Below are 23714 nucleotides of genomic sequence, written 5' to 3'. Positions count from 1 at the left end.
TCTTTTTCTTCCCAGGCACAAGCTGATAGTCACCACTAAGGTGAAATCCTGGCTCCACTGCCATCAATGAGAGCTCTAACATTTACTGAATTGGGCCAGGACTTCACCTGAGGTGTTTAATTCGGTACTTCAACAAAACTCTGAATTATGGAGGGCAGAAATTGTATGGAAGGAGAAAATGGCCAAACTTGTAATTTTATGTATACTTCTCAGTTTGCAGATCATGTAACTATTTCCCATGTAACTTGTTTGGGGTATTCTGAAGAGCATTATAGAGAAACAAACATTTGTCTACTTCATTTTGTAGGAAATATTAAAAATTATCTGCAATTCAATTTTAACAGAAAAAGTGCTAAAGTTCAAGGAAAAAAACATGCTCTGTGACTTTAAAATACAGAAATAAGCAGAACAAACGTGGACTTCAATGATCATTTCTAACTCACCTCAGAAGAGTAGCTGTTTAAAAGCTGTTCTGACACCACTAACAGACAGTGCTCCAGTGTTTCCCTATGGTTTTGGTTGACAGCAAGTCCTGAACCAGACAGATTTTTATCTGCAATGTTCACTGCAAGGCTGGTGAAAATAGCCATTTCATCAAAAGTTGTTTGTAGATACAGCTCTTCAATTTCCAAAAAACTGACTTCTCCTTTGTCTTGTGTGTGTTGCACACTTGAAGAAAAACACATTACTCTTATTGTGACATCCTGTTTTACTACCTGTACCTTTAAAACCATTATTTAAACACAAGAAACATAAACAGAAATAAAATGAAATTTTTATTTGTGCTTCTAGTCATTTCTTGTGCTCTCTCAGGGTAGGTCTACACTTACTTCCTGGTTCGGCGGCAGGCAATCGATCTTCTGGGATCGATTTATCGCGTCTTGTCCAGACGCGATAAATCGATCCCGGAAGTGCTCGCCGTCAACGCTGCTACTCCAGCTCGGCGAGAGGAGTACGCGGCATCGACGGGGGAGCCTGCCTGCCGCGTCTGGACCCGCGGTAAGTTCGGACTAAGGTACTTCGAATTTGCGTACCTTAGTCCGAAGTGGGGGGTTAGTGTGGACCAGGCCTCATTTCTCAGGTGAATCTCACTAAGAAATGGTTACTTACTATTTTAATTACAGTCTGAGATGATTATCAAGATGAATCTATATTGTAGATCAGTGGTTCTCAATCAGGGATCCAGGGCCGCTTTGGGGGGGCCACAAATAGGTTTCAGGGGTGCCAGTGTTAGAATCCCTGGGACCCAGGGCAGAAAGCCGAAGTCCCACCATGTGGAGCTGAAGCCCGGGGCCCTGAACCCTGCCACCTGGGGCTGAAGTCAAAGCCTGAGCAACTTAGCTTTGCTGGGCCCCCTGTGGTGTGGGGCCCTGAGCAATAGCTCTGCTTGCTACTCCCTAATGCCAGCTCTGTCTTTTATATGCAGAAAATAATTGTTGCAACACAGGTGGGCTGTGGAGTTTTTATAACATGTTGGGGGGGTGCCTCAGAAAGAAAAAGGTTGAGATCTCCTACTGTAGATGAAATGTGCTCACAACTTTGGTGTGTAACCTTGGAGCATTCTGGAAAGCAGTGTTCATCAAGGCAGTGTGCGCCACCTCCCTATGTCCCCCCCACAACACCCAAGGACATACAAAGGGGAAGCATTTGGAGCTGTGTCCAACTCCTTCCACTAAATCAAGTTTTAAGACTGTAAAGTAATGGGGAAGAAGGGTGGGTACCGTGGACCATGAGAGTAATTTCTAATTAGTTGGGGGCTTTGTTAAAGGTTTTTTTTTTTTGCAATTGTTTACTAAGATATATTACTGGTAAGAAAGATGTTATGTAACATCTTCAGGGAGGCGATGTTGTCTTCATACCTGTCTAAAGCACCTAACCAGACTGTAGATGCTCTATATTTACAATGCCCAAAAGTGTGCTAAATACTTTATAGAAATGAACATTAAAAGATATGAGAGAGACAGGAAAACATGTGTTCCATATCTTCAGTGCTTGCTGGAATGGCAAAAACTTGTAATACTACCTGAGCCAAGTAGGGGGAATACAGAATATCAAGAGGATATGAACTACAACTAAAAAAACCCTGGTTCAACCCTAAAAATACTGCCCCTAAATATGAGGAACATACTACCTATGTTGATTAATTTTAAACCTACCACGCAGTAGCATTTCGGAAAAAGTTCATTGCAGCTCTGCAGTTCTTCATAGTCAAGCTCACAAGAATTTTCTGCAGCACTAGATGAGGAAAATCACTGTAAAGAAATTTTTTTTTTTAAAACCCAGAGCTGAAATTTAGGTGAGAAACATCTATACTTATTAGGTGATTATGACTCCAAACTTCATATCTCAAATCTAACCTTAATTTTGTATATTAGAACAGGACTAGGTATCAGGACTCCTAAGTTCTATATACATTATTCCTGAGGGAATTCTACACCAAAAAAATAAAACTTCTGTGCACAATATTTTAAAGTTGTGCAAACTTTATTTGTCAATAAATAAATGTGGAGGCTCCAGCATAGCAATGGGGAGCACAGGCCACTGGCTGCACAGAGGTGGGAGATCACCCTGCAGCTCCCCCTAGGGACATGGACTCGGTGGTGAGGCTGCACCCGACCCTGACACAGTGCAAGGGCTGGGTCTGCCCCAGAAACACCCTGAGGCCCTGCCCCTCCGCACCAGGTGCAGGCAGGTAGGCTCAGCCTGGCAGGATCCCTAGTGTGGAAAGGCTTAGTGTGGGGGGATCCAGGTGTGGGGTGAGAGGGTCCTGTGTGGGGCAATCTGGATGCGGGTGGATCAGTGGGAGGTCCAGGTGCAGTTGCGATCTGGATGCACAGGAGCAATGGGACTCTGCAGCGGGGTCTAGGTGAAGGTGCTTGGGGCTCAGCAGGGTGGGTCTGGGCGTGGGGGGCTCAGTGGGGGGTCTGGGGTCCAGGTACAGCTGGCTGAAGCTCAGTAGGGTGGGGGTCCAGGGGGCTCGTTGGGGTGGTCCAGGTGCAGTGGGGGTACGGCTCAACAGGGTTCAGGGGGCAGTCCTGGGGCTGGAGTGGGGGGCTGGAAGCGGGGGAAAAGGGCGGGGCTCAGCAGGGGGGATCCAGATGCAGGGAGTGAGGCTCGGCGGGGTGCGAGTTAGGGTGTGGGGGACTCATGGGGGGGGGTTCTGGGTGAAGGGGGCTGAGGCTTAGCGGGGGTCTGGCTGCATGGGGGTTGGGTGATTGGGGAAGCAGCTCCCCATACAGTGACCCTTCCCCCCACGGCTGAGGAGTGATGGGGGCAGAAAGCAGTATGGGGTGGAGTTTCCTGCAGCCAGGGGAGATTTCTGGGGGTGGGTCTGACCTGGACATGGCCACTCCTTGCAAGGGAAGATCGAGTCCCATCCTCTCCTACCCCCAGCCCAGCCGGGACTAGCAGCTGAGCCTGGCACAGGGCAGGAGCCACCAGCCGGGTCTTCTCCAGTCCTGCCCCACAGTGCTCTACCTCTCTGCCAGCTGCTCTGGGTGCCTAAAATGATGCGCCCACGCTGCTGGAGCTTTGTTTCCCAGTCAGAAAGTCATTTTTCTGTGCAGAAGCAAAGAAATCTGCAGGGGACATGAATTCTGTGAGCATGCAGTGGCACAGAATTTCCCCCAGGAGTAACATATCTATGCCAGACTCGCTGTGTGACCTTATGGAAGTCACCATCTCTGTCTCAGTTTATCCATTTTTACAAATGGATATACTACTTATCTACCTTCCTCCCCCAAAGTGGTATTGATAAGCTTAATTATGGTTGTAAAACATTTGGTGATCCTCTCATAAAAGGCGCTAAATGTGCAGTAATATTAGTTATTTACCAAAAAAAAGCATGTATTAACCTAATGTTTTAAAAAGCAAGAAACCTTAAAATGCATGCACTGTCTGAAGCTAACACCTGAATAACTAAAAACTTGGATTATAATAGCACATTAGTTATACCAAGCAGCAGCAGGGTTAACATTATCACCTGCTAAATAGTTTGATTCCAGTCATTCCTAAAATTAAAACATCAAGCTAGAAAACTTCAGGTATAAGTAGTGCAGGTAATTTTCACCTAACAGCAGTTTTATAAAACAAGTATTTTTTTTTTCATTTGAGTAAGGAAAAATTAACGATTTCCAAAACAAGTGTTTTATGATACCCTACAGAAAGTTAACACACAGATTTATAAACTCTATCAAAATATTAGCAACATATGAAGACTTCGATAATTCATTTTTTCCCATCTGCTTTTTTTATGTTATGTTTTGTGTTTATACACAGAGCGGATTATACTCCAAGTTGTTACCTGCATAGCACAGGGGGTAACTCAATACATTCTTCCATCTTCTCTTCCAAATGACAGAACAGTAGCCATTTCATTATTGCTTCTTTTAACACATACCCTGTATTTCCTTCACAATTATTCTGCACCATTCCTACTTTCAAAGTTTCTGGTACTACATAGGCAGTCATTGCTAATGCCAAGCAACGTGCAGCAGGACTACAACAAAACAGAGCAAAGAACAGCTTATGGGAAATCATAATTAAATGTATATTCCACTACTATCATTATGAGGCAAAGTCTTTATTTCTGGATCTTGGACAGCTCTAAGAATATTGTCAAATGCATAAATAAAATACTTAATAAGCATGCATATTAAAAATTCCTTTATAAGAATACTCACTCTGCATGCATTTTCAAACCCATATTTTAGACAATAGATTCCACTTGTCTATTTTAAAACTATTTGTATCCAGTCTTTTGAAATTAGATTAATTTGAAAAGAACAAAAAATATGCTTTACTTTGTTTCAACAAAAGTAGAATGAATCTATTTTGGCCAAAATTTGTTTTTAAGAAGCTTGCCCTGGTCACTTCTCTTCCATGTCAACTTTCCGACTGGAGCGAGTTTTTATGGCTGAGTTATAAATGACTGAAAAACAGGTTTTAACACAAATATGCACAGTACTTAATTAAAACGCCACAAGAACAAATTTAGTATTTCTATTCATGGAGGAAAAACAGCTAGATAGAGTCAAAGACACGAGATACACTATCCCTGGTTCCCATCTTACCTCGAAGGCTTGTATGCAGACCCTGAAAATATCTTCCAGAGTTCTTTGTCTATTACAATAAGGTTTCCTTGAATTATGGCTCCAAGTAACCCAAAGCTTTCTGTTTCAACTTGCTGAAAACTTATGCTGCGAAGTGTCAGAGACCAAACTTTTGCCCAGATTCTCTGCAGCTCCAACTTTTGTGTGCTTTCCAAATCTAATTTTTGGCTCTGACAAACAGCAACCTCTGTAAGGCACCTTAGCACATATGGGGTCCTTTCCCCTTTTCTCTGCTGATGTAGTAGCTGGTGTAGTATAGTGAGTAAGGGAGATAATTCACGGTTAGGAAGACTCATAGGATACTTTGATATTAATCGGGCTGTAATCTGTAACCTTAAAAACAGAAAGTGAAGGCAATTAACTTGAAATGTACATAAATTCATCAGTGTTGAAAAGCAGTAAATTATAATATTAGCAGTTTCAGAGAATCATTTTACACTTCTATTGTTGTATATTTAACTGTGATTGTTTAAGTGTTCAGGATAGCTTGTTCAATCACCAATTATTCTGTCATTTTGAAGCAATTAAGTATGTTCAGCCTCAGCCACACAAATGCTGTTTTACAAGTCGATTGTCAGATATCAGTGAAGCAAACAGAAAATTAATTTTCTTGTCTGTAATTTTATTTCTCATAGATAAGGCAAAGATTTTGTTATGGTTATTTTTGGTAAAAGTCACAGACAGGTCACACGCAATAACCAAAAATTCACCGAAGCCCATGACCTGTCCGTGACTTTTACTAAAAATAACCGTGACAAAATGGGGAGAGGAGAGTCCAGTACCCATGGCTGCTGGAGTTCTGGGGTCCACCCCGCTCCCCACAGTGGCTGGGAGCTGCGGGGGCACAACCCCCTCCCCTCGTGGCCCATAGTGTCTGGGAGCTGCGGGGTCTCCCTGCCACTCACAGTGGCTGGGAGCTGTCGGGGGCCGCTCCACCGCCCATAGCGATTTGGAGCTGTGGGGGGCCCCCTGCCGCTCATGGCGGCTTGGAGCTGAGGGGGGGGTCCCTCCCCCATCCGCTGTGGCTCAGTGCTGCAGGGTGTCCCCTGCCACCTGCAGAGGCTGGGAGCTGCGAGGTCCCTACTACCTGGCAGCTAAGATCTGCTGGACCCCCCGCCCTCCAGCTGACACCGCCAGCCACGCTGCCCTGGGGCTGAAGCAGAAAATGTCACCGAGCTCTCTGGAAGCCACAGATTCCGTGACTTCCATGACAAAAATCTTAGCTTTACTTATAGATTATAAAGCTGGAAGGAACAACTCTGATTATCTACCCTGCCTCCTGTATAAAACAGGCCATACGATTTCCCTGAATTAATTCCTGTTTGAATTAAAGCATCTCTTTTAGAAAAAAATCCAATCTTGACTTAAAAAATCTTCCAGTGGAGAATCCACCTCAGCCCTTTGTAAACTGTTCCAACAGTTAATTCCTTTTGCTGTTTAAAAATGTGCCCCTTATTTGCAGCCTGAGTTTGTCTAGCTTCAACTTCCAACCACTGGATCTTGTTATACCTTTATCTGCTATGTCAAAGATTACATTATTATTATACTCCTCAAGCCAGTTTACCCAGCATAAAATGGTGAGAATAGAGATGAGGTTCTCACCCCAGGGCATTATTCTTATTACAACTCCACAGCCCCGCATAAAAGCCAGTATTTTCATTCACCATCATTTCATTGTCATACGTTAGTCATATATCAGGTCAGACCCGAAGAAGACCACTGTGTAGCTCAAAAGCTTATCTCTATCACCAACAGAAGTTGGTTCAATGAAAGATATTACCTCACCCACCTTGTCTCTCTCATATATCATGTCAGTTATCCAAGTCAGCAATGTGAAAGTTATGACTTCTAACTATTATGTGGTATTTGACTTAGAAGCTTTTATAACAAGAATTTCAAGAACATTCCTCATGATTTTTCAAGAGCTGGGAAAAGCTAGGCTAATTCCATGACAGCCTCCCTGTATGTTCTGTATCTGAGCACCTTACTTCGCAGCACAAGGCATTTGGGAGACAATTCAGTATAAAATGTAGGAGTCTACAGATAAAGAAATAATTGAATGTGAAACTAAAACCTGTTAATAAGTTATTTATACTGATTTCAGTTCCAAGGTAAAAGAATAAAGGTGTTTTTACCAAGGTATGACATCAAAATCATTCTGTGATCTTTGCAGGTTGTCTCGAATTATTTCCCAGCCCAATTCGATCCTCCTACGCTTGCTCGGTGCAGCTTCATCTCCAGACTCTCTTTGTGTAACAGTGTATGACTGGGTTATCTCCAGAACTTTGGTGTCTTCAGTAAAGACCTTTCCAAAGATATAGTAAAAAGAGGACCCATCAATAAAAGTATTCAAGTACTCACATAAGAACATAAGAATAGCCCTACTGGGTCAGACCAAAGGTCGATCTAGACCAGTATCCTGCCTTCTGACACTGGTCAGTGCCAGGTGCTCCAGAAGGAATGACCAGAACAGGTAATCATCCCTGTTCCATCCCCTGTCACTCATTTCCAGCTTCTGGCAAACAGAGGCTAGGGACACTATTCCCGCTCATCTTGGCTAATAGCCATTGATGGACCTATCCTCCATGAATTTATCTAGTTCTTTTTTTAACCCTGTTATGGTCTTGGCCTTCACAACATCCTCTGGCAAGGAGTTCCACAGGTTGACTGTGCATTTTGTGACGAAATACTTCCTTTTATTTGTTTTAAAACTTCTGTCTATTAATTTCATTTGGTGATCCCTAGTTCTTGTGTTATGAGAAGTAGTAAACAACACTTCATTATCTACTTTCTCTACACCAGTCATGATTTTATAGCCCACAATCATATCTCCCCTTAGCTATCTCTTTTCCAAGCTGAAAAGTCCCAATTTATTAATCTCTCCTCATATGGAAGCCGTTCCATACCCCTAATAATTTTTGTTGCCCTTTTCTGAACCTTTTCCAATTGCAATATATCTTTTTTGAGATGGGGCGACCACATCTGCACACAGTATTCAAAATGTGGGTGTACCATGGATTTATATAGAGGCAACATGATATTTTCTGTCCTATTATCTATCCCTTTCTTAATTATTCCGAGCATTCTGTTTGCTTCTTTTGACTGCTGCTGCACGTTGAATGGATGTTTTCAGAGAACTATCCACAATGACTCCAAGATCTCTTTCTTGAGTGGTAACAGCTAATTTAGACACCATCATTTTATATGTATAGTTGGGATTATGCTTTCCAATGTGCATTACTTTGCATTTATAAACATTAAATGTCATCTGCCATTTTGTTGCCCAGTCACCCAGTTTTGAGAGATCCTTTTGTAACTCTTCACAGTCTGCCTGGGTCTTAACTATCTTTAGTAATTTTGTATCATCTGCAGATTTTGCCACCTCACTGTTTACCCCCTTTTCCAGATCATTTATGAATATGTTGAATAGGACTGGTCCCAGAACAGACCCCTAGGGGATACCACTATTTACCTCTCTCCATTCTGAAAACTGACCATTTATACCTACCCTTTGTTTCCTATCTTTTAACCAGTTACCAATCCATGAGAGCACCTTCCCTCTTATCCCGTGGCAGCTTACTTTGCATAAGAGCCTTTGGTGAGGGACCTTGTCACCCTCACCCTCTATTAAAGGCCATGAGATGTTTCAAACTAAGGGCAGGTCTACACTAACCCCCCAATTCGAACTAAGGTACGCAACTTCAGCTACGTGAATAACGTAGCTGAAGTTCAAAGTACCTTAGTTCGAAATTACCTCCGTCCAGACGCGGCAGGCAGGCTCCCCCGTCGACTTCGCGTACTCCTCTCGTCGAGCTGGAGTACTGCAGTCAACGGCGAGCACTTCCGGGTTCGACTTATCGCGTCCAGACAAGATGCGATAAGTTGAACCCAGAAGTTCGATTTTCTTGCCGCCGAACTACCGGGTATGTCTATATTTTGAGTTGGGAGTGTGATTCTGAGCTTGAGGAGATATGCTTGTACTAGTTCTAACTGAGCTAATGCACTAAAAATAGAGTATAACATCAGTGGCTCAGTGACAGGAGGGGTTAGCTGCCCCGTTTAGTACATAGCATCTCTTATGGGCATGCACTCGAGGCAGTCAGCCCCTCCCGCTGCTTGCACTGCTGGGACTACACTATTTTTACTGAGCTAGCTCAATCAGAGATAGTGTGAATATGTCTCCTCCAGCTGGAAAACACATCACCAGCTTACAAGGCAGATATACCTGAAGTTAATCATTATTTACCATCTATAAAGCACTCCAGAGAATTCTCATTTCCCTCTTAGCTTGCTTCACAACCTTCAAAGACCACACATGGCAACAACCAGATACTGGCAGAGGGCACAAGGATGCTGCTGTCTCCAGCACCTATCAATTCTATGCCTGTCAGCCATTAGGATTTGATCAGAGATTTGCTTCCTGCTCTCCAGAGACAAAGTGTCCTACTGCCTCTGTCATCTGAAAAGCAAGTAGCAAGGCTTGGGATCTTCCTTCAAAAGCAAGGCTTGGAACTATGAGACCTACCGGTAAGTATTATTACAGTACTTACACTCTCCAATAATTAATCAATAAGGGTAGGATTTTCACAAAAGCCCAAAGTGATTTAGGAGCACAAAGTACCATTGATTTTCAATCAAACTTGTGCTCCCAAGTCACAAAAATATCAAGTACCCATTCTTTCAACTGCATACAGAATAAAAGTACTAACTAAATATGAACTTCTGCAATAACAAATAATTTTGCTCTATATAGAATTCCTTGATATTATAAAAGTGTACCAGAAATATAAGGACGCTTCTCCCTTACAAGCCTGTAACCATGTTAAACTTTCAAATATAAAACATTCAAACACTTTCAGCAGCAAACAGAAAATGTCTGCTTCCATCTCTGCACTGTACCTTACACATGGAAATATTTTGGGGAAAGTTAATCCAAAATGTCACTAGAGCAATTAAACTTCTCTATAAACTGAACAGGAGGGCTCCTTCTGCACTCTGTGCAGCCTCTATTGGACCTGAGTATTAGGATCTCAAGACTGTTGTTTAATTGAGGCCAAAAAGGACATGTCTCTAGACCAGAGACTAAAGATACTGAAGTATAAGTAAACAATTATGAAAAAAATCTGCAAGATATATTAATGGAAAATTGAAGTGTGTGAATAGCATAGTACAGTATACACATCAACTTTACATTCACTTGAAACAATGTGTAGAAATGTCATTTACTTGATGACAAATATCAGCCATTAATTCAATCAAGTTTTCCTTTACAGCAATGTTGCGTGATCCTGAAGAATACTTTCCTCTACTGCCAATGAGACTTAACTCATTCACCAGAAGATCATACAAGTTGTATAAGATTCTTTGCCATTTTGCTGAGTCATATGCACCTGTATGCGAAAAGATAAAATTTAAGTTATATATGCAGTTTATTTGCCATAATCTGACTATACAATATAGCATTCTATGTTCCCAGATGAGCAGAGAATGCTTAACAGCAATTAGAGTTGTATTTTTCAGGAGGTTTTATAATGCAAACATTTGCTATTTAAAACAAAAAATGTTCGAACATTTGCAAAGATGGGAGAAGAGAGGATAAAATCTGGATGCAAAATAAGAGGGAGAAAAAAAAAAAATCAAGAATCCCACCCTCATCTGTTCCAACCTGAACATCCAGAACTAAGCAGCTCCCACCCCCAGAGACTCAAGGTCCCCAGTTCAGCCACCCTGCCACTTGTCTGGGGGAGGGGCTAGAATACTTCCCCAGCAGCAGCCAAGAACAGCTGACCCATGTGTCTTCTCAACCCAAGGACACAACAGGTGTCACAGATTACATTGCAGAATTTTAATACCCAACATACTCTGATTTGGCCCTGCCCTATCCTCCTTGCCCTTCCAAAGCAGCAGATATAGCAGGAGCATCCATCTCCAGCATCTCCTGTGCAAAAGAAGAACCCTGGTGTGAAGATGGCCTTACATAGAATTTTTTTTTGTTGGATACAGGCAAGATGCAAACATAGACAGTGAAGGCCAGGGACCCTATATGTTGGGGTTTGGGGGCAGATGCTAAGAGAATGCAGGGGAATGTGGTCTAAGAGGGACTTCAGTATAACTGGGCATTAATGGTTAACAAGGGATTAATAAAAATATTTAATGCGTTAAAAAAAACCACTACAATGGGTTGGATAGTAGTAAATACAAAACAGCAGTTAGGAAACAGAGTTGACAGGGGAAGCTAAATCTATGCCTGGTAGCGCTAAGAACAATAAAAAGGAATTTTTTACATGTATTAGAAACAAACAAAACCCTAATGATGATATGGGTCCAATACTAGACAAGGATGGTAAAATTATCAGTGATGATGCAGAAAAGGCGGAAGTATTCAATAAATATTTCTGTTCTGTATTCTGAAGGAAGCAGGGTGATGTATTAATGTCTTGCAATGATAATGAAATACTTTCTATTCCATCAGAAACTAGGGAGGATGTTAAAGAGCAACTATTAAAGTTAAACATTTTAAAATCTATAGGACCTGATAACTTGCACCCAAGAGTATTAAATGAATTAACTGAGGAGATCTCTGAACCATTAATATTGATTTAACAAATCTTGGAACATGGAAATGTTCGAGGACTGGAAAAAAAACCCCCAATGTTGTGCCAATATTTAAAAAAGGGTAAATAGGATGGCAGGAAAATTATAGACCAGTTAGCCTGACATCAATACAGGGCAAAAATCATGGAAATGCTGATGTGGCGTCCAATCAGTAAAATAAAAGATAGTAGCATATATCCAATAATCCATATATTGATTAATGCCAATCAACATGGTTTTATGGATAAAAGGGCTTGTCAATCAAACTTGGTATTTTTTGATGAGTTTGGTTAATAAAGGTAAATGTTAACATAATGGACTTCGACTTTTGCAAGGTATTTAACTTAGTCCCACATGACATTCTGATAAAGAATTACCACTATTCAAAAATCTATGTAGACGATATTAACCCATATATCACATAAAGTAACTGAAAATGGGGCATCATCATCCCAAGGGAGTGTTTCTTATGAGTTCCCGCAGGTATCTATTCTCAGCCCACTGCTATTCAATATCTTTAAGAATGATCTGGAAGAAAATATAAAATCATCGCTGCTAAAGTTTGCAAATTATATGAAAATTGGTGGAGTATTAAATAATGATGGGGACAGGTCAACTATATAGACCAACATGGACTGCTTTGTAAGGGGGCTCACTTGAACATCATATGTTTTAACACAGCCAAATGCAAGGTCATACAACATCTAGGTACAAAGAACATAGGTCGCATTTATAAGATGGGGGACTGTATCCTGGAAAGCAGTGACTCTGACAAGGATTTAGGGGTCATGGTAGATAACCAGTTGAATACATGCTTTCAAGGAGATGATGTCACTAAAATGGCAAACAGGATCCCTGGATGTATAAGGTGGGGAATATGAACTAGAGGGAGGTGGTATTTCCTTTGTATATGTTTATAGTGAGATCATTACTAGAATATTGTGTCCAATTTTGGTTTCTACTCTTCAAAAAGGATGTTGAAAAATTACAGAAGGTTCTTAAATGAGAGGCAAGACTAATCAAAGGTCTAGAACAGCGTTTCTCAAATGGGGGTCTGCGAGGGTACTCCAGGGGGTCCATGGGCCCCGCTGATCAACTCCTCCCCCTCCTCCCCAGCACCTCCTGCACGCCGGGGAACAGCTGTTCAGCGGTGTGCAGGAGGTGCTGGGAGGAAGGAGAAGGAGCGGGGACGGGGTGCATTCGGGGGAGGGGGCGGAAAGAAGTGGGAAAGAGGAGGGGAGAGGGAAGAGGTGGGGTGTGGGTGGGGCCTTGGGAGAAGGGGTGGAGTGGTGGTGGGGCCAGGGCTGAGTGGGTGGGCTTGGGGATCTGCGAAAAATTTTAAATCAAAATGGGGGTCCTCGGGTTGCTAAAGTTTGAGAAACGCTGGTCTAGAAAATATGCCTTATAGTGAGTAACTAAAGAAGCTTCATTTCATTTATCAAAGAGAAGGTAATAAAGATGACTTGATTGCAGTCTGTAAATATCTACATGGGAAAGAGATGGCTCTTAATCAAGATGCAAGGGCTGGAAACTGAAGCTAGACAAATTCAGATTAGAAATACGATATATTTTTAATTAGGGTAATTAACCACTGGAAAAATTTGCCCAAGGCATGGTGGATTGTTCATCACTTGCAGTCTTTAAATCAAGAATAGACATCTTCTAAAAGACATGATATAGCTGAGATAGAAATTATGGGTTGATGCAGAAATTACTGGGGGAGGTTCTTTGGCCTGTGTTTTCCAGGCTGTCAGACTAGATGACCATAATGGTCACTCCTAGTCTTAATATCTATAAAATTAACAAGATGTGAACATGTGTGCCAATCTGCACTTTGCTCACTCCTGTATGTTGTATCCATTCCCCCCCAGCCTTTCCCCCTCCCCCTTTTCTTTTTAAATTCTTTTTAAATTTAAAGTCATTGACCAGATGCTGGGTGTTCCCATTCAGCACCTAGCATATTTTGAGTGTTGTTATAATACAATAATAGTTAAAAACACGTATTCCCCAATTCAATCAGCTTTAATGCACTGTGTAAAACTATTGAGAAGAAATAGTTACTCCTGTGATTATTCTCCAAGTTTACCAGTGACATCCAAAACTTCTGTGCTCGTGCAACTTGAACTCTCACATATAGCAAAAATTTGCTAAAATTTGAAAAGCAAGAAAACGAAAGAAGCTTTATATTGTGTACCTTTCTCCTGTGTTTTGGCTCCCTTTGGATGATGAACACGAACCTGCAGTTGAAGTAACTGAATTATTAACTCCTTTAGAGACTCTTTTGGTCTATACTGAGTCCATATATAAAGAACCGTAGGAAGAATTTCTTCTCCTAGCTTACAAATCTGCATACGACAGTTCACAGCATACACGCTGAAGAAAACATGAATTGCTGCAAGAATATGATCCAGACCTGCAGACGCGTTCTCCTGCCTGAAATATAAACCAAGCACTTCATCTACAGCAAAAATAGCCAACTTTCTGTTGATAAGAAGTATTAACAAATAAAGAATGACTTTTCTGGATTTTTTTAAAATCTATTCCTTGAACTCTAAATTGAGCACTCAACAAACCTAACTTAATAAAATAAGGCAAGCATACTCGAAAGACCTCACCTCTGCATACCTGCAGATAATGCACAAAAATTCCAGAATACATATAAATGCAGAAAAGATTCACATTTCAAAGAGCTCTGAGTAAACAGAAAGATGTTGAAGGTCAGACTCATAGAAGTCAGGGATCGATGAGCCTCCACACACCATCAAGTCCAACCCCAATTACCTAGGACAAATTATCCTCTGAAATACAATTTTGACACACAAAACAAAAAGCTGAAAATTACCTTGCACATTGTAGTGCTTTTTCAAAGAAGCAAAAAAGATTGGAATTTAGTTCATCAGTTTGGAAGCAGCATCCTCTGATCAGTGTATGAATTATTCTAGCCACCAAGACTCTGTTAATATCTCTGGAAGGTTTGAGATACAATTTGCAGTACAGGGTCAGCAGCTCTGTAAACATAATCCAAAAGATCAAAAATCATATAAAGGTATAACTGTCTCCTTAGCCTGGGTAAAACAGTGATTTAAGAGACCGGAACATACAATTCTAACAAGCTGATTAAATGCAGAAGTTACACAGGAAGGAAAAACCACCACTTAAGCAGTAAAATTAAAATATTTTGCCTGAGTTATGAAAATATCCACTTGCTATTAACATCATAGACACTTGGATCATTATTCAAAAAAGTTAATTCCCTGTTTTGCAACTTAACTGCACACAGGAACATTAAGAAAATATTATCTAAACATACCACAGGTAGCTAAATGCCACAAAAAACAAAACAGAACAACAACAACAAAATTGCAAAAAACAAACAAACCCTAAAGACTACTAACTAACATTTCAGCTAATTCTTACAGAGAATTATTTCACTCCCTTTTAGCATGTCACCAGAGTCAGAATTTTCACTTGTACTATATGCCAGAGTGTAATGTTTCAATGAGTACCAGCAGAAAAATGGAAAAAGTGTATTAGGTACTACTGAATTTTGTTTTTCTCCATTTTCTAATATTTTTATTTAATAGGTAATTATTAAACTAATACTTCGTAGAGCTTTGAAGATGTTACACTGTATCAGCATTATTTTTATATCTTGTAGGAGAGGATATATAAAAAGACCTTTAGAGATCAGTACTAAAATGTACAGGGACATCTCAGTAGTACCCTGCGCAGACACAAAATTTATATCCGTGGATGCGGATATCCGCAGAGCTGCAGGGCTCTACCGGAGCCAGCGCCCCGCGCAGGTAGCTCCTCTGGCATGGCTGTACCACCCCCAGCCCTGCTCCCAGCCCCGCCCACTGGGGCGAGTACCAGGCTCACTGGCAGCTGTCCCTGGTCATGCTAGCGTGTGCTAGTGGCTCACACTCTCCCGGACAGGAGTCCCTTCCATGCAGCGGTCTGTGTGTCCTGGGGCTGGGGACATGCCTGGGGATGGTACAATCATGCTGCTTTCGCCACTGCGGTTCCTGGTGGAGTCCTGCAGCTCTGCGGATATGAATTTTGTATCTGTGCAAGGCTCTACATCTCATCACTAACTGGAATTTGGCAACTGCAGAATAGCAACTTCAAGAGCCTGCTAAAGAAATCACAATTATATTATTATACGTATAAAATATGTTAAAAGGATATTATTAAAGTTGCAAAGTCTAGAACTCAAAGTTAGGAAATGCCAGAATTAAGGTTGCCTGTGCACCTTTAATTCAGCCCTCTTGTGCATATGCATTATAATTAGGGCCCCATGTCTGTCACAGAGGTGGCGGAAGTCACAGATTCCGTGACTTTCTGTGACCTCCATGACTTCTATAGGGGCCAGTGTGGCTGACCCCAGGGCTGCCCAAGCAGCTGGCTCTAGGGCCAGCTGCTCAGGTGGCCCCCAGGTCAGCCACACCAGCCACTGCTTCGGCAGCCCCCAGCAGCAGTCCCAGGGTGCCAGGAACAGCCGTGGTCCACTGCCCCAGGCAGCAGTCCCTGGGGGGGGGGGCGGCCGGAGCAGACATGGTCCACGGTCCCCAACCAGCTGGAGCAGTGGCCCCTGGCCGGCTGCAGCAGCTGCGGTCTGCAGCCCAGGGTCGTGGTCCCCAGGCGGCCAGCTGGAGCAATATCTGTGTGTGAATATTTTTTTATCAGAACAAGACCAAAAGCATCTGTTGGATGGAGTAAATCAACAATCCCAAGTCTTTGTTTTGTCTTTTTTGTCTGAAATTACAGCAATTTCCTTCAAGCTACAGCTCAGAATATGATTTTACGTAGTGCTTTTCTCAAGTACGACATGTCCAACCCCAAGGCACTTTCCCAGTAGTGCAATTGTTTCTGCAATTTCTTCTACATTTATGCATGCAATATCCACCCCCATCCTCTCCTTCAAATCTTTCAAGATCCACTTCTTCTGTGGTGCTTATAATAAATCTGCCAACTGATAATGAGCAGGTTGAGGGGCTGCCATGGGCAGCACTTTTGTGTTAATTCAGAAATTATGATGTCCCCTCCTCCATCTTTCATGTGTCAAATGTCATGGAGCACTGCTTTTATGTTCTATCATATTCCCCATCTCTTCAGCTTTTTTTTTTCCGTCTTCTTAGGAGTTCTTCTGGCCTGTCCCTTACTATATGTCTGCACAGGGCCTAGCACAATGGGATCTGCACATGGTTGAGATCTTTGGATATTACCATAATACAGGTAATAATACTCACTGCTAATACATGAACCACACCAGTCAATATAGTCTCAATAATAAACTGGACATTAAAATTGATTTGATTGAGTCATGTTCCCAGTACACAAAGTTAACCTACATGGAATAACAGATAATAATAGAGGAATATCCACCCCGCCCCTTTGTCTTGTCTATTTAAATTGTAAGGTCTTTGGGTAGAGGCTATTTCTTACTATATATTTGTACAGTGCCTCATACAACAGGGCCTCTTAGTGCTACTGAAATACAAATAAATAATAATAATAATAAACAGTAAATAACAATAATATGCCTAAACACATTTCTATACTAGGAAATACATGTTTGTAAATAGACATTATTGAAATAGAAGTGTTATATACTAACCTGACCACTGTTGCTTAGATATCTCACACCAGTATTTCCTCACTGAAAGAACATCCTTTAGTAGAATGCTACTACAGTCAGCTCCATAAATAGCACAACTTGATGCATCTTTCACTATGTCCATGACATAATTCAGAAGCTCCTGACATTTTAATCTGGGTGCTCCTATGCAGAAAATAGCAGGAGGTACAAACATTGGCTTTTTAATTAAACCAAGTATTGAATAATGAAGCCAAGATTGGAATTAGTGAATTCATAAAATCTGAACATTACCATATTTATCTCAGTTACAGTATATTACCTCCCATTGTATTCTTCCACTACCAACAAATATTTGAAAGTCTGGGTTTTTTTGGAAATATTAGGAATAATGCACATATAGCATGTTCTCTGTATATGACCGATCACATTGCAATTTCTATCTGTTTTTGTAATGCCCTTGTTTTTAAAGAAACCCTTTCTAATAATGAATTTACCTAAAAGACTGTGGTGATCTGAAAAAAGGGATAAGCCATACATTGGTTACATTCACACGCACCAATGAACAGAGAAATAACACAAAGGGATTCTGAGATTTTAGAATATTAGCATGAAATGAAAGTGATATTCAGCTGAAAAAATGCATGCTAACACAGGGGTTCTCAACCTTTTTCTTTCCGAGCCCCTTCCCTCCCCCCGCCACATGTTATAAAACCTCCATGGCTCACCTGTGCCACAACAAGTTTTTCTGCATATCAAGTAGATTAAAAGCCAGGGCGTGCGTTAGGAGGTAGCTAGCAGGGCAATTGCCCAGGGCCCCAGGCCACAAGGGGCCCCACAAAGCTATGTTGCTTGGACTTTGGCTAAAGCTCCATGCGGCAGGGTTCGGGCTTCAGCCCCGCACAGTGGGACTCGGGCTCTGGCTTTTTTCCTGGGCCCCAGTGACTCTTAACGCTGGCCCTGCTCTCTGGTTTATTTTGACGGCCCCCTTGAAACCTGCTTGCAGCCCCCTAGGGGGCCTCAGACCCCTGGTTGAGAACCACTGTGCTAACACATATAGGAGTCTCAACATTTAATGGAGGGAAGAAACTTGGAGAGCAGTTATGCTGAAAGAAACATAAGGATGATGATGCAACCGAAGTGGATGAGCTTCCAATGCAACCTGGCAGCAAAAAGCTAAATGTGATTTTGGGCTGCAGAGAAGTGATAGTCCCCATCTACAAGGCTCTGGTGAGTCTGTACTTGAATACTGGGTTCAGTTTTGGGCTTCTCAATACGAGAAAGATGTAAACAAATTGGAGGGACTATAGACAGTGTGAGACAAATATTTTACTTTGGAGAGCTTAACTGATGAGGAAAGATGAACAGAACTACATCATTTTGTTAGATGATAACTAAGTGGTCAACAGACCCTTTTAAAGGTATTTGAAAGATGAGGAATTGTCTAGGACTGTCCAGAGGTATAACTAGGAGAAATGGGATAGAATTCATAAAAAGACACTTCAGGCTGTCAGCAAAACCTGTCTGCTGGTGAGGGTACTTGGGTTATTGAATAACTTCCCAAGAAAATTGGCAGAAACCTTATCACTTGAAAATTCTGCCTCAAATCATGTTTTCCTCTATGCTTTGTACAAGCACAGTCCACACCGTAAGTGCTCAGTAAACAAGTAGACTATACAAAGCACTACAAGTACACTGCAGGTGAAGAAACAATTCTATACTGCCACGGAGATGAACTAATACAAATTTTGCATCTATAACTTCTAACACCAATGAAAAAGGTTCACTGGGACATTCAAGAAAAATAAGCACTAATTTATAACCGTGGTCCTTGAATATTTTAAAATAGCATGTCATACCTGGTTCAGAGTAAACAGTTGAAACTGACAGTAAAGCAGTAAAAGATCTATAATTATATGTGGATATATAAATTACTAACTTTTATTAGCACATCTAATGAAGTATTTGACCAAACCGCTGATCTCTTGCATCTTTTTCTGCCTGGAAGCTTGTGTTGAGGCAGATACATTTGGTTTTGCCAATCTGATACTGTCAGTTTCTTTCAGGATGTATTTCTGCAGAAACCTTCAAAAATGCAAAATGGGTATTTGTCAGAACCAGGCTACTGATTAAAATAAAATGGGTAAACATTGTTTGTTGAAACTTAAAAACCAGGCACCAGTTTAGCAATGTTGGTTCTGAAACAATTAATAAACACAGGTATATATTACTGGTGTAAATCTAATGGAAATAGCTAGCAGATAGTGACAAGAACTGACTATCTAGTACATTTTGTGTCTGAATTATTTTATCTATTTAGATTTTAAGCTACCTGGGGTAAGAAGTCTATCTTCTTCTAAAATTTGTTTAGTGCTGAGCATAAAGTAAGTGATTAAAAGGAAAATTATACTGATATGCATCTATTATTCATGTTACAACAAATATGTATAATTACTATAGCACAGAATATTAAAAAAGTACTGTTTATTTTTCATAATGAAGAAAACTTGAATTCTTTCTAAATAAATGAGCTTCATATCAGACTCCACAGCATGTTTTTGATTGAATATTTTAAAATTATTCCTTGAAAAAGATGCATGACTTCCATTAATTTTAATGGAGGGGGAAAGAGGTGGCTAATCATGTACTGTTCTGAGAACAGTCTCATATAACAGAGTGAATATGTAGTGTAAATAGACTATTAGTTTGTATTAGATGTACTACACGTGTATGTTCAAGTTTTTCATAATTACATCACTGATTTTCTGATCTGCAATATTTACTTGGTTTAGTATCTGCATCTTTGTTTTCTTCTAGCATAAACCCTTTTTGTGTTAGTCATAGCAAAAGTAACAAAAGATAATAATATAAAAATCTTTTTGATTGTTATATTACATGGTAGAAATACACCTGAAGCTTAATTTAAATGTATAGTTTAGAAGTATGTATGTATAGAAGCAGACTTCAGACACGGATTTTTAATATGGAAGTGCCACTTATATATAACGACTAGCACATCATGCTATGCTCCATTTTCCTCTCAATGGAAGATTAAGATGCAACCCGCAGAATATACAGAACAGTAGTCCTAGGGGAATTCTGCACCACTGTGCACGCGCAGAATTCATGTCCCCCACAAATTTATTTGCTTCCCAGCAGAAAAATGATTTTCTGACAGGGAAGCAAAAGGAAGCCACAAGAGTGGTCACGCGCCCCTTCCCAGCAGCATGGGCGCATAGTTTCGGGCACCCGGAGCAGCCAGTGGAGAGGTAAATCACAGGTGGCTGGGGATCCCCCGCCAGTGCCTGGTCAGACCCACTCCCCGTCCACCCAACCCCCATGCATCCAGATCCCCCAAGACACCCCCGCTGAGCTCTGTGCCGGCTAGCTCCAGCCCCACACAGGGCTGGAGACGACCCGGCTGGTGGCTCCTACCCTGTGCTGGGCTCAGCTGCTAGCCCCAGCTGGGCTGGAGGTGGGGGAGAAGCGCACTTCCCTTGCATAGAGTGGCAGGCCAAGGCAGACCTACCCCTAGAAATCTCCCCCGGCTCTGCACCCTCCCCCCCCCCGTTTCCTGCCCCCAACACTCCTCAGCCGGGGGGGGAGGGGTCACAGTATGGGAGCTACTCTCCCAAACACCCAATCCCTGTGCATCCAGACCCCCCCATGTAGGCTGCCCCTCCCGCACCCGACCCCCCCCCGCCAAAGCCCGACCCCTTCACCCAGACCACCCCCTGTTGAGCTCCCCACACTCGAACCCGCACCCTGACAAGCCCCACCCTCTAGGCACCTGGACCATCCCGATGAGCAGTCTGCACCTGGACCCCCACCCCACTGAGCCCCAACCATATGCACCCAGTCTTCCACCCCACCAAGCCCCGCTCCCCAGCACCCGGACTCCACCACTGAGCCCCATCCCCCCACACCCAGACACCCTGCTGGGTCCCAACTACCTTCACCTAGACCCTCCTGCAGAGTCCCATTGCCCCTGCACACAGAACCCTCCCAACGAGCCCCTGGGCATCTAGATCCTCCCTGCTCCCAGACCCTCCACTGAGCTGCACACACCCAGATTGCCCCACACAGAACTTTTTCACCCCACACTTGGATCCCACCCCCAATAAGCTCCTCTACACTTGGATCCTGCCAAGCTAAGCCTGCCTGCCCACACCTGCTGCAGCTGGCGCAGAGAGGTAGGGCCCCAGGGTGTTTCTGGGGCAGCCCGGCCCTTGCCTTGTGCAGCCTCATTGCCAAGTCCATGTCCCGGGGTGGGGGGCTGCATGGTGATCTCCCAACTCCGTGCAGCCAGAGGCCTGTGCTCCCCATTGCCATGCTGGAGCCTCTACATTTATTTATTGACAAAAAAATTGCAGAATTTTAAAATATTGTGCACAGACTTTTTATTTTTCTGGCACAGAATTTTTAATTTTTTGGTGCAAAATTCCCTCAGGAGTAAGACCAGATTCCATATTAAATATGAGAGCCTCCACAGACCATACAGTATGACTCCTTTGGCCCATGAGCCACAATTCAGCTACCCTAGTTCAAAGGACTGATTAAAAACATAGGTTTCTAATAAGATATCTACATCATATGTATAATCCATACTCTCTCTCTCTCTCTCTCTCTCTCTATATATATATATATATATATGTTCAAAGAACTACAAATTGAAAGCTGGACACAAACTGAAAATATTTATTAGAAAAAAGTAACGTAAAGTTAGTACTTATTGTAAGATAAAATCTGAACAGGTGACTAACAATAACTACACTTGCAATCAACCTTATTTAGTCAAGTTTCCGCTAGCACTGAAGCATGGTGTGACCAGGCCTTAGTATCCTCTGCAACTGGTAACTGTTACACTGAGCCATTTCACTTTTTGTGACTATCTTTAAAAATATGTAAATTTAAAATAATCTTTTAAGACATTTCTTATTTACAGACAAACAGATAAGATTCTGAATCCAATCTGCAGATGTAGGAAAAATATTGGTGTTGACCTGATAATCTATGAAACAAAACAGTGCTGTTTTGTATAGTGAGAAAGATGGCAATTTAGACAAAAATGATACCTAAATACAGCATCCCAGTTCAGTTGTTTTCCTTGTTTAGAGTCAGAATTACGATCCAGTTGGTTAATTGTTTCAGAATCACGGATGAGACGTTTGAATTTTTCAACTTCTTTCTGAAAATGTATTTCAGGAAAAAGGTTATTTATTATGCATCCACTCCACTCTTTTACATACAAAAAAAGGATTTTAATTACCCTTCGCTCTGTAATTTTGTCATTTTCAAGTTGACGGCAGCAAACAAGCAGCTCATGTAGCACAAGACTCATGGTTCAGCTTAGCAGCAGATAAATAGTTTGCATCTGTAAATGGAAGTAAAGACAACCAGTATTCTAATTATGAAATAAACTGCCTTACTACTGTAGCTAGCCAACCTGCTTAAAAGATGAGAAATGTAATGCAAAGTGGGATTCTAGCTTCAATTTTAAGTCTTTTTAAAAAACGTTACCTGAAGTGTTTTGATATTTTAGTTGCTTTCAGTTCATAATTGTGGCCATCCTGTCTTACATGCATAGGTATTTTTAAAATTTATGTTTTATTTCACAGAGAGGATCACCAGCACCTGAATTGGTCTTGTGGGCCATCAAGAACAAGACAAGTAGAATCAGAAATAGTCTCATTACAAGAATGTAAAACATTCTCACAAGTAGTTGTTATGGAACAATTGACAACAACGAGGTCCACCTCATATGACTGTGGGTATGTTTACACAGCAAAAAAAAAACAACCTGTGGCTAGCCCTGCCAGCTGACTCTGGCTCACGGAGCTTGGGCTGCAAGGCAGTCTCATTACTGTGTAGACTTCTGGCACAGGCTGGAGCCCTGCAGGCAGGAGGGTCCCAGAGCTCAGGCTCTTAGCCAGACCACAGAAGTCTACACAGCAATGAAACAGCCCCACACAGGGCCGGTGCAACCCATTAGGCGACCTAGGCAGTCGCCTAGGGCACTAGCATTTGGGGGGCGGCATTTTCTTCGGCGGCAACTGCAGTGGCCGGATCTTCGGCCGCCCCGGTCGTCATCGGCATTTCGGCGGAGGGAGCTGGGGCAGGAGAGCGCGGGGAGGGCCGCCTGCAGCAAGTGGGGAGGGGCGGCACGCAGGGGAACCGTTCCCTGCCCCAGCTCACCTCTGCTCCGCCTCCTCCCCTGAGCACGCCGCCCCGCTCTGCTTCTCTCCCTCCAAGGCTTGCGGCGCCAAACAGCTGATTGGCGCCGCAAGCCTGGGAGGTGGGAGAAGTGGAGCAGAGACGGCGTGCTCGGGGAGGAGGCGGCTCAGAGGTGAGCTGGGGTGGGGAGCTGCCGCACGGCTCCCCGGGCAGGGGGGAGCGCCTCAGGGCGGGGG

General features: G+C 42.4%; 1 protein-coding gene across 1 annotated transcript in view; it reads right to left on the bottom strand.

Moving 5' to 3' along the window:
• The window catches only part of ATM (ATM serine/threonine kinase), a 97505-nt gene extending 74842 nt beyond the window's left edge, over positions 1–22663 (bottom strand). The window contains exons 1-12 of the mRNA XM_026653395.2: positions 22574–22663; positions 22380–22492; positions 19244–19389; positions 17326–17490; positions 14548–14713; positions 13900–14138; positions 10338–10501; positions 7247–7416; positions 5073–5444; positions 4304–4498; positions 2157–2252; positions 444–669 (exon numbers count right to left, since the gene is read on the bottom strand). Coding sequence (XP_026509180.1) covers positions 444–669; positions 2157–2252; positions 4304–4498; positions 5073–5444; positions 7247–7416; positions 10338–10501; positions 13900–14138; positions 14548–14713; positions 17326–17490; positions 19244–19389; positions 22380–22492; positions 22574–22645 — 2124 coding nt within the window. The 5' untranslated portion in view covers positions 22646–22663. The remainder of the gene's footprint in view (positions 1–443; positions 670–2156; positions 2253–4303; positions 4499–5072; positions 5445–7246; positions 7417–10337; positions 10502–13899; positions 14139–14547; positions 14714–17325; positions 17491–19243; positions 19390–22379; positions 22493–22573) is intronic.
• Between the last annotated feature and the right edge of the window lie 1051 nt (positions 22664–23714).

Source organism: Terrapene carolina, unplaced genomic scaffold (genome assembly GCF_002925995.2).
Source record: "Terrapene carolina triunguis isolate 2854851 unplaced genomic scaffold, T_m_triunguis-2.0 Scaffold138, whole genome shotgun sequence".
Taxonomy (NCBI): Eukaryota; Metazoa; Chordata; order Testudines; family Emydidae; genus Terrapene; species Terrapene triunguis.
This window is presented reverse-complemented; position numbering and strand designations above follow the sequence as displayed.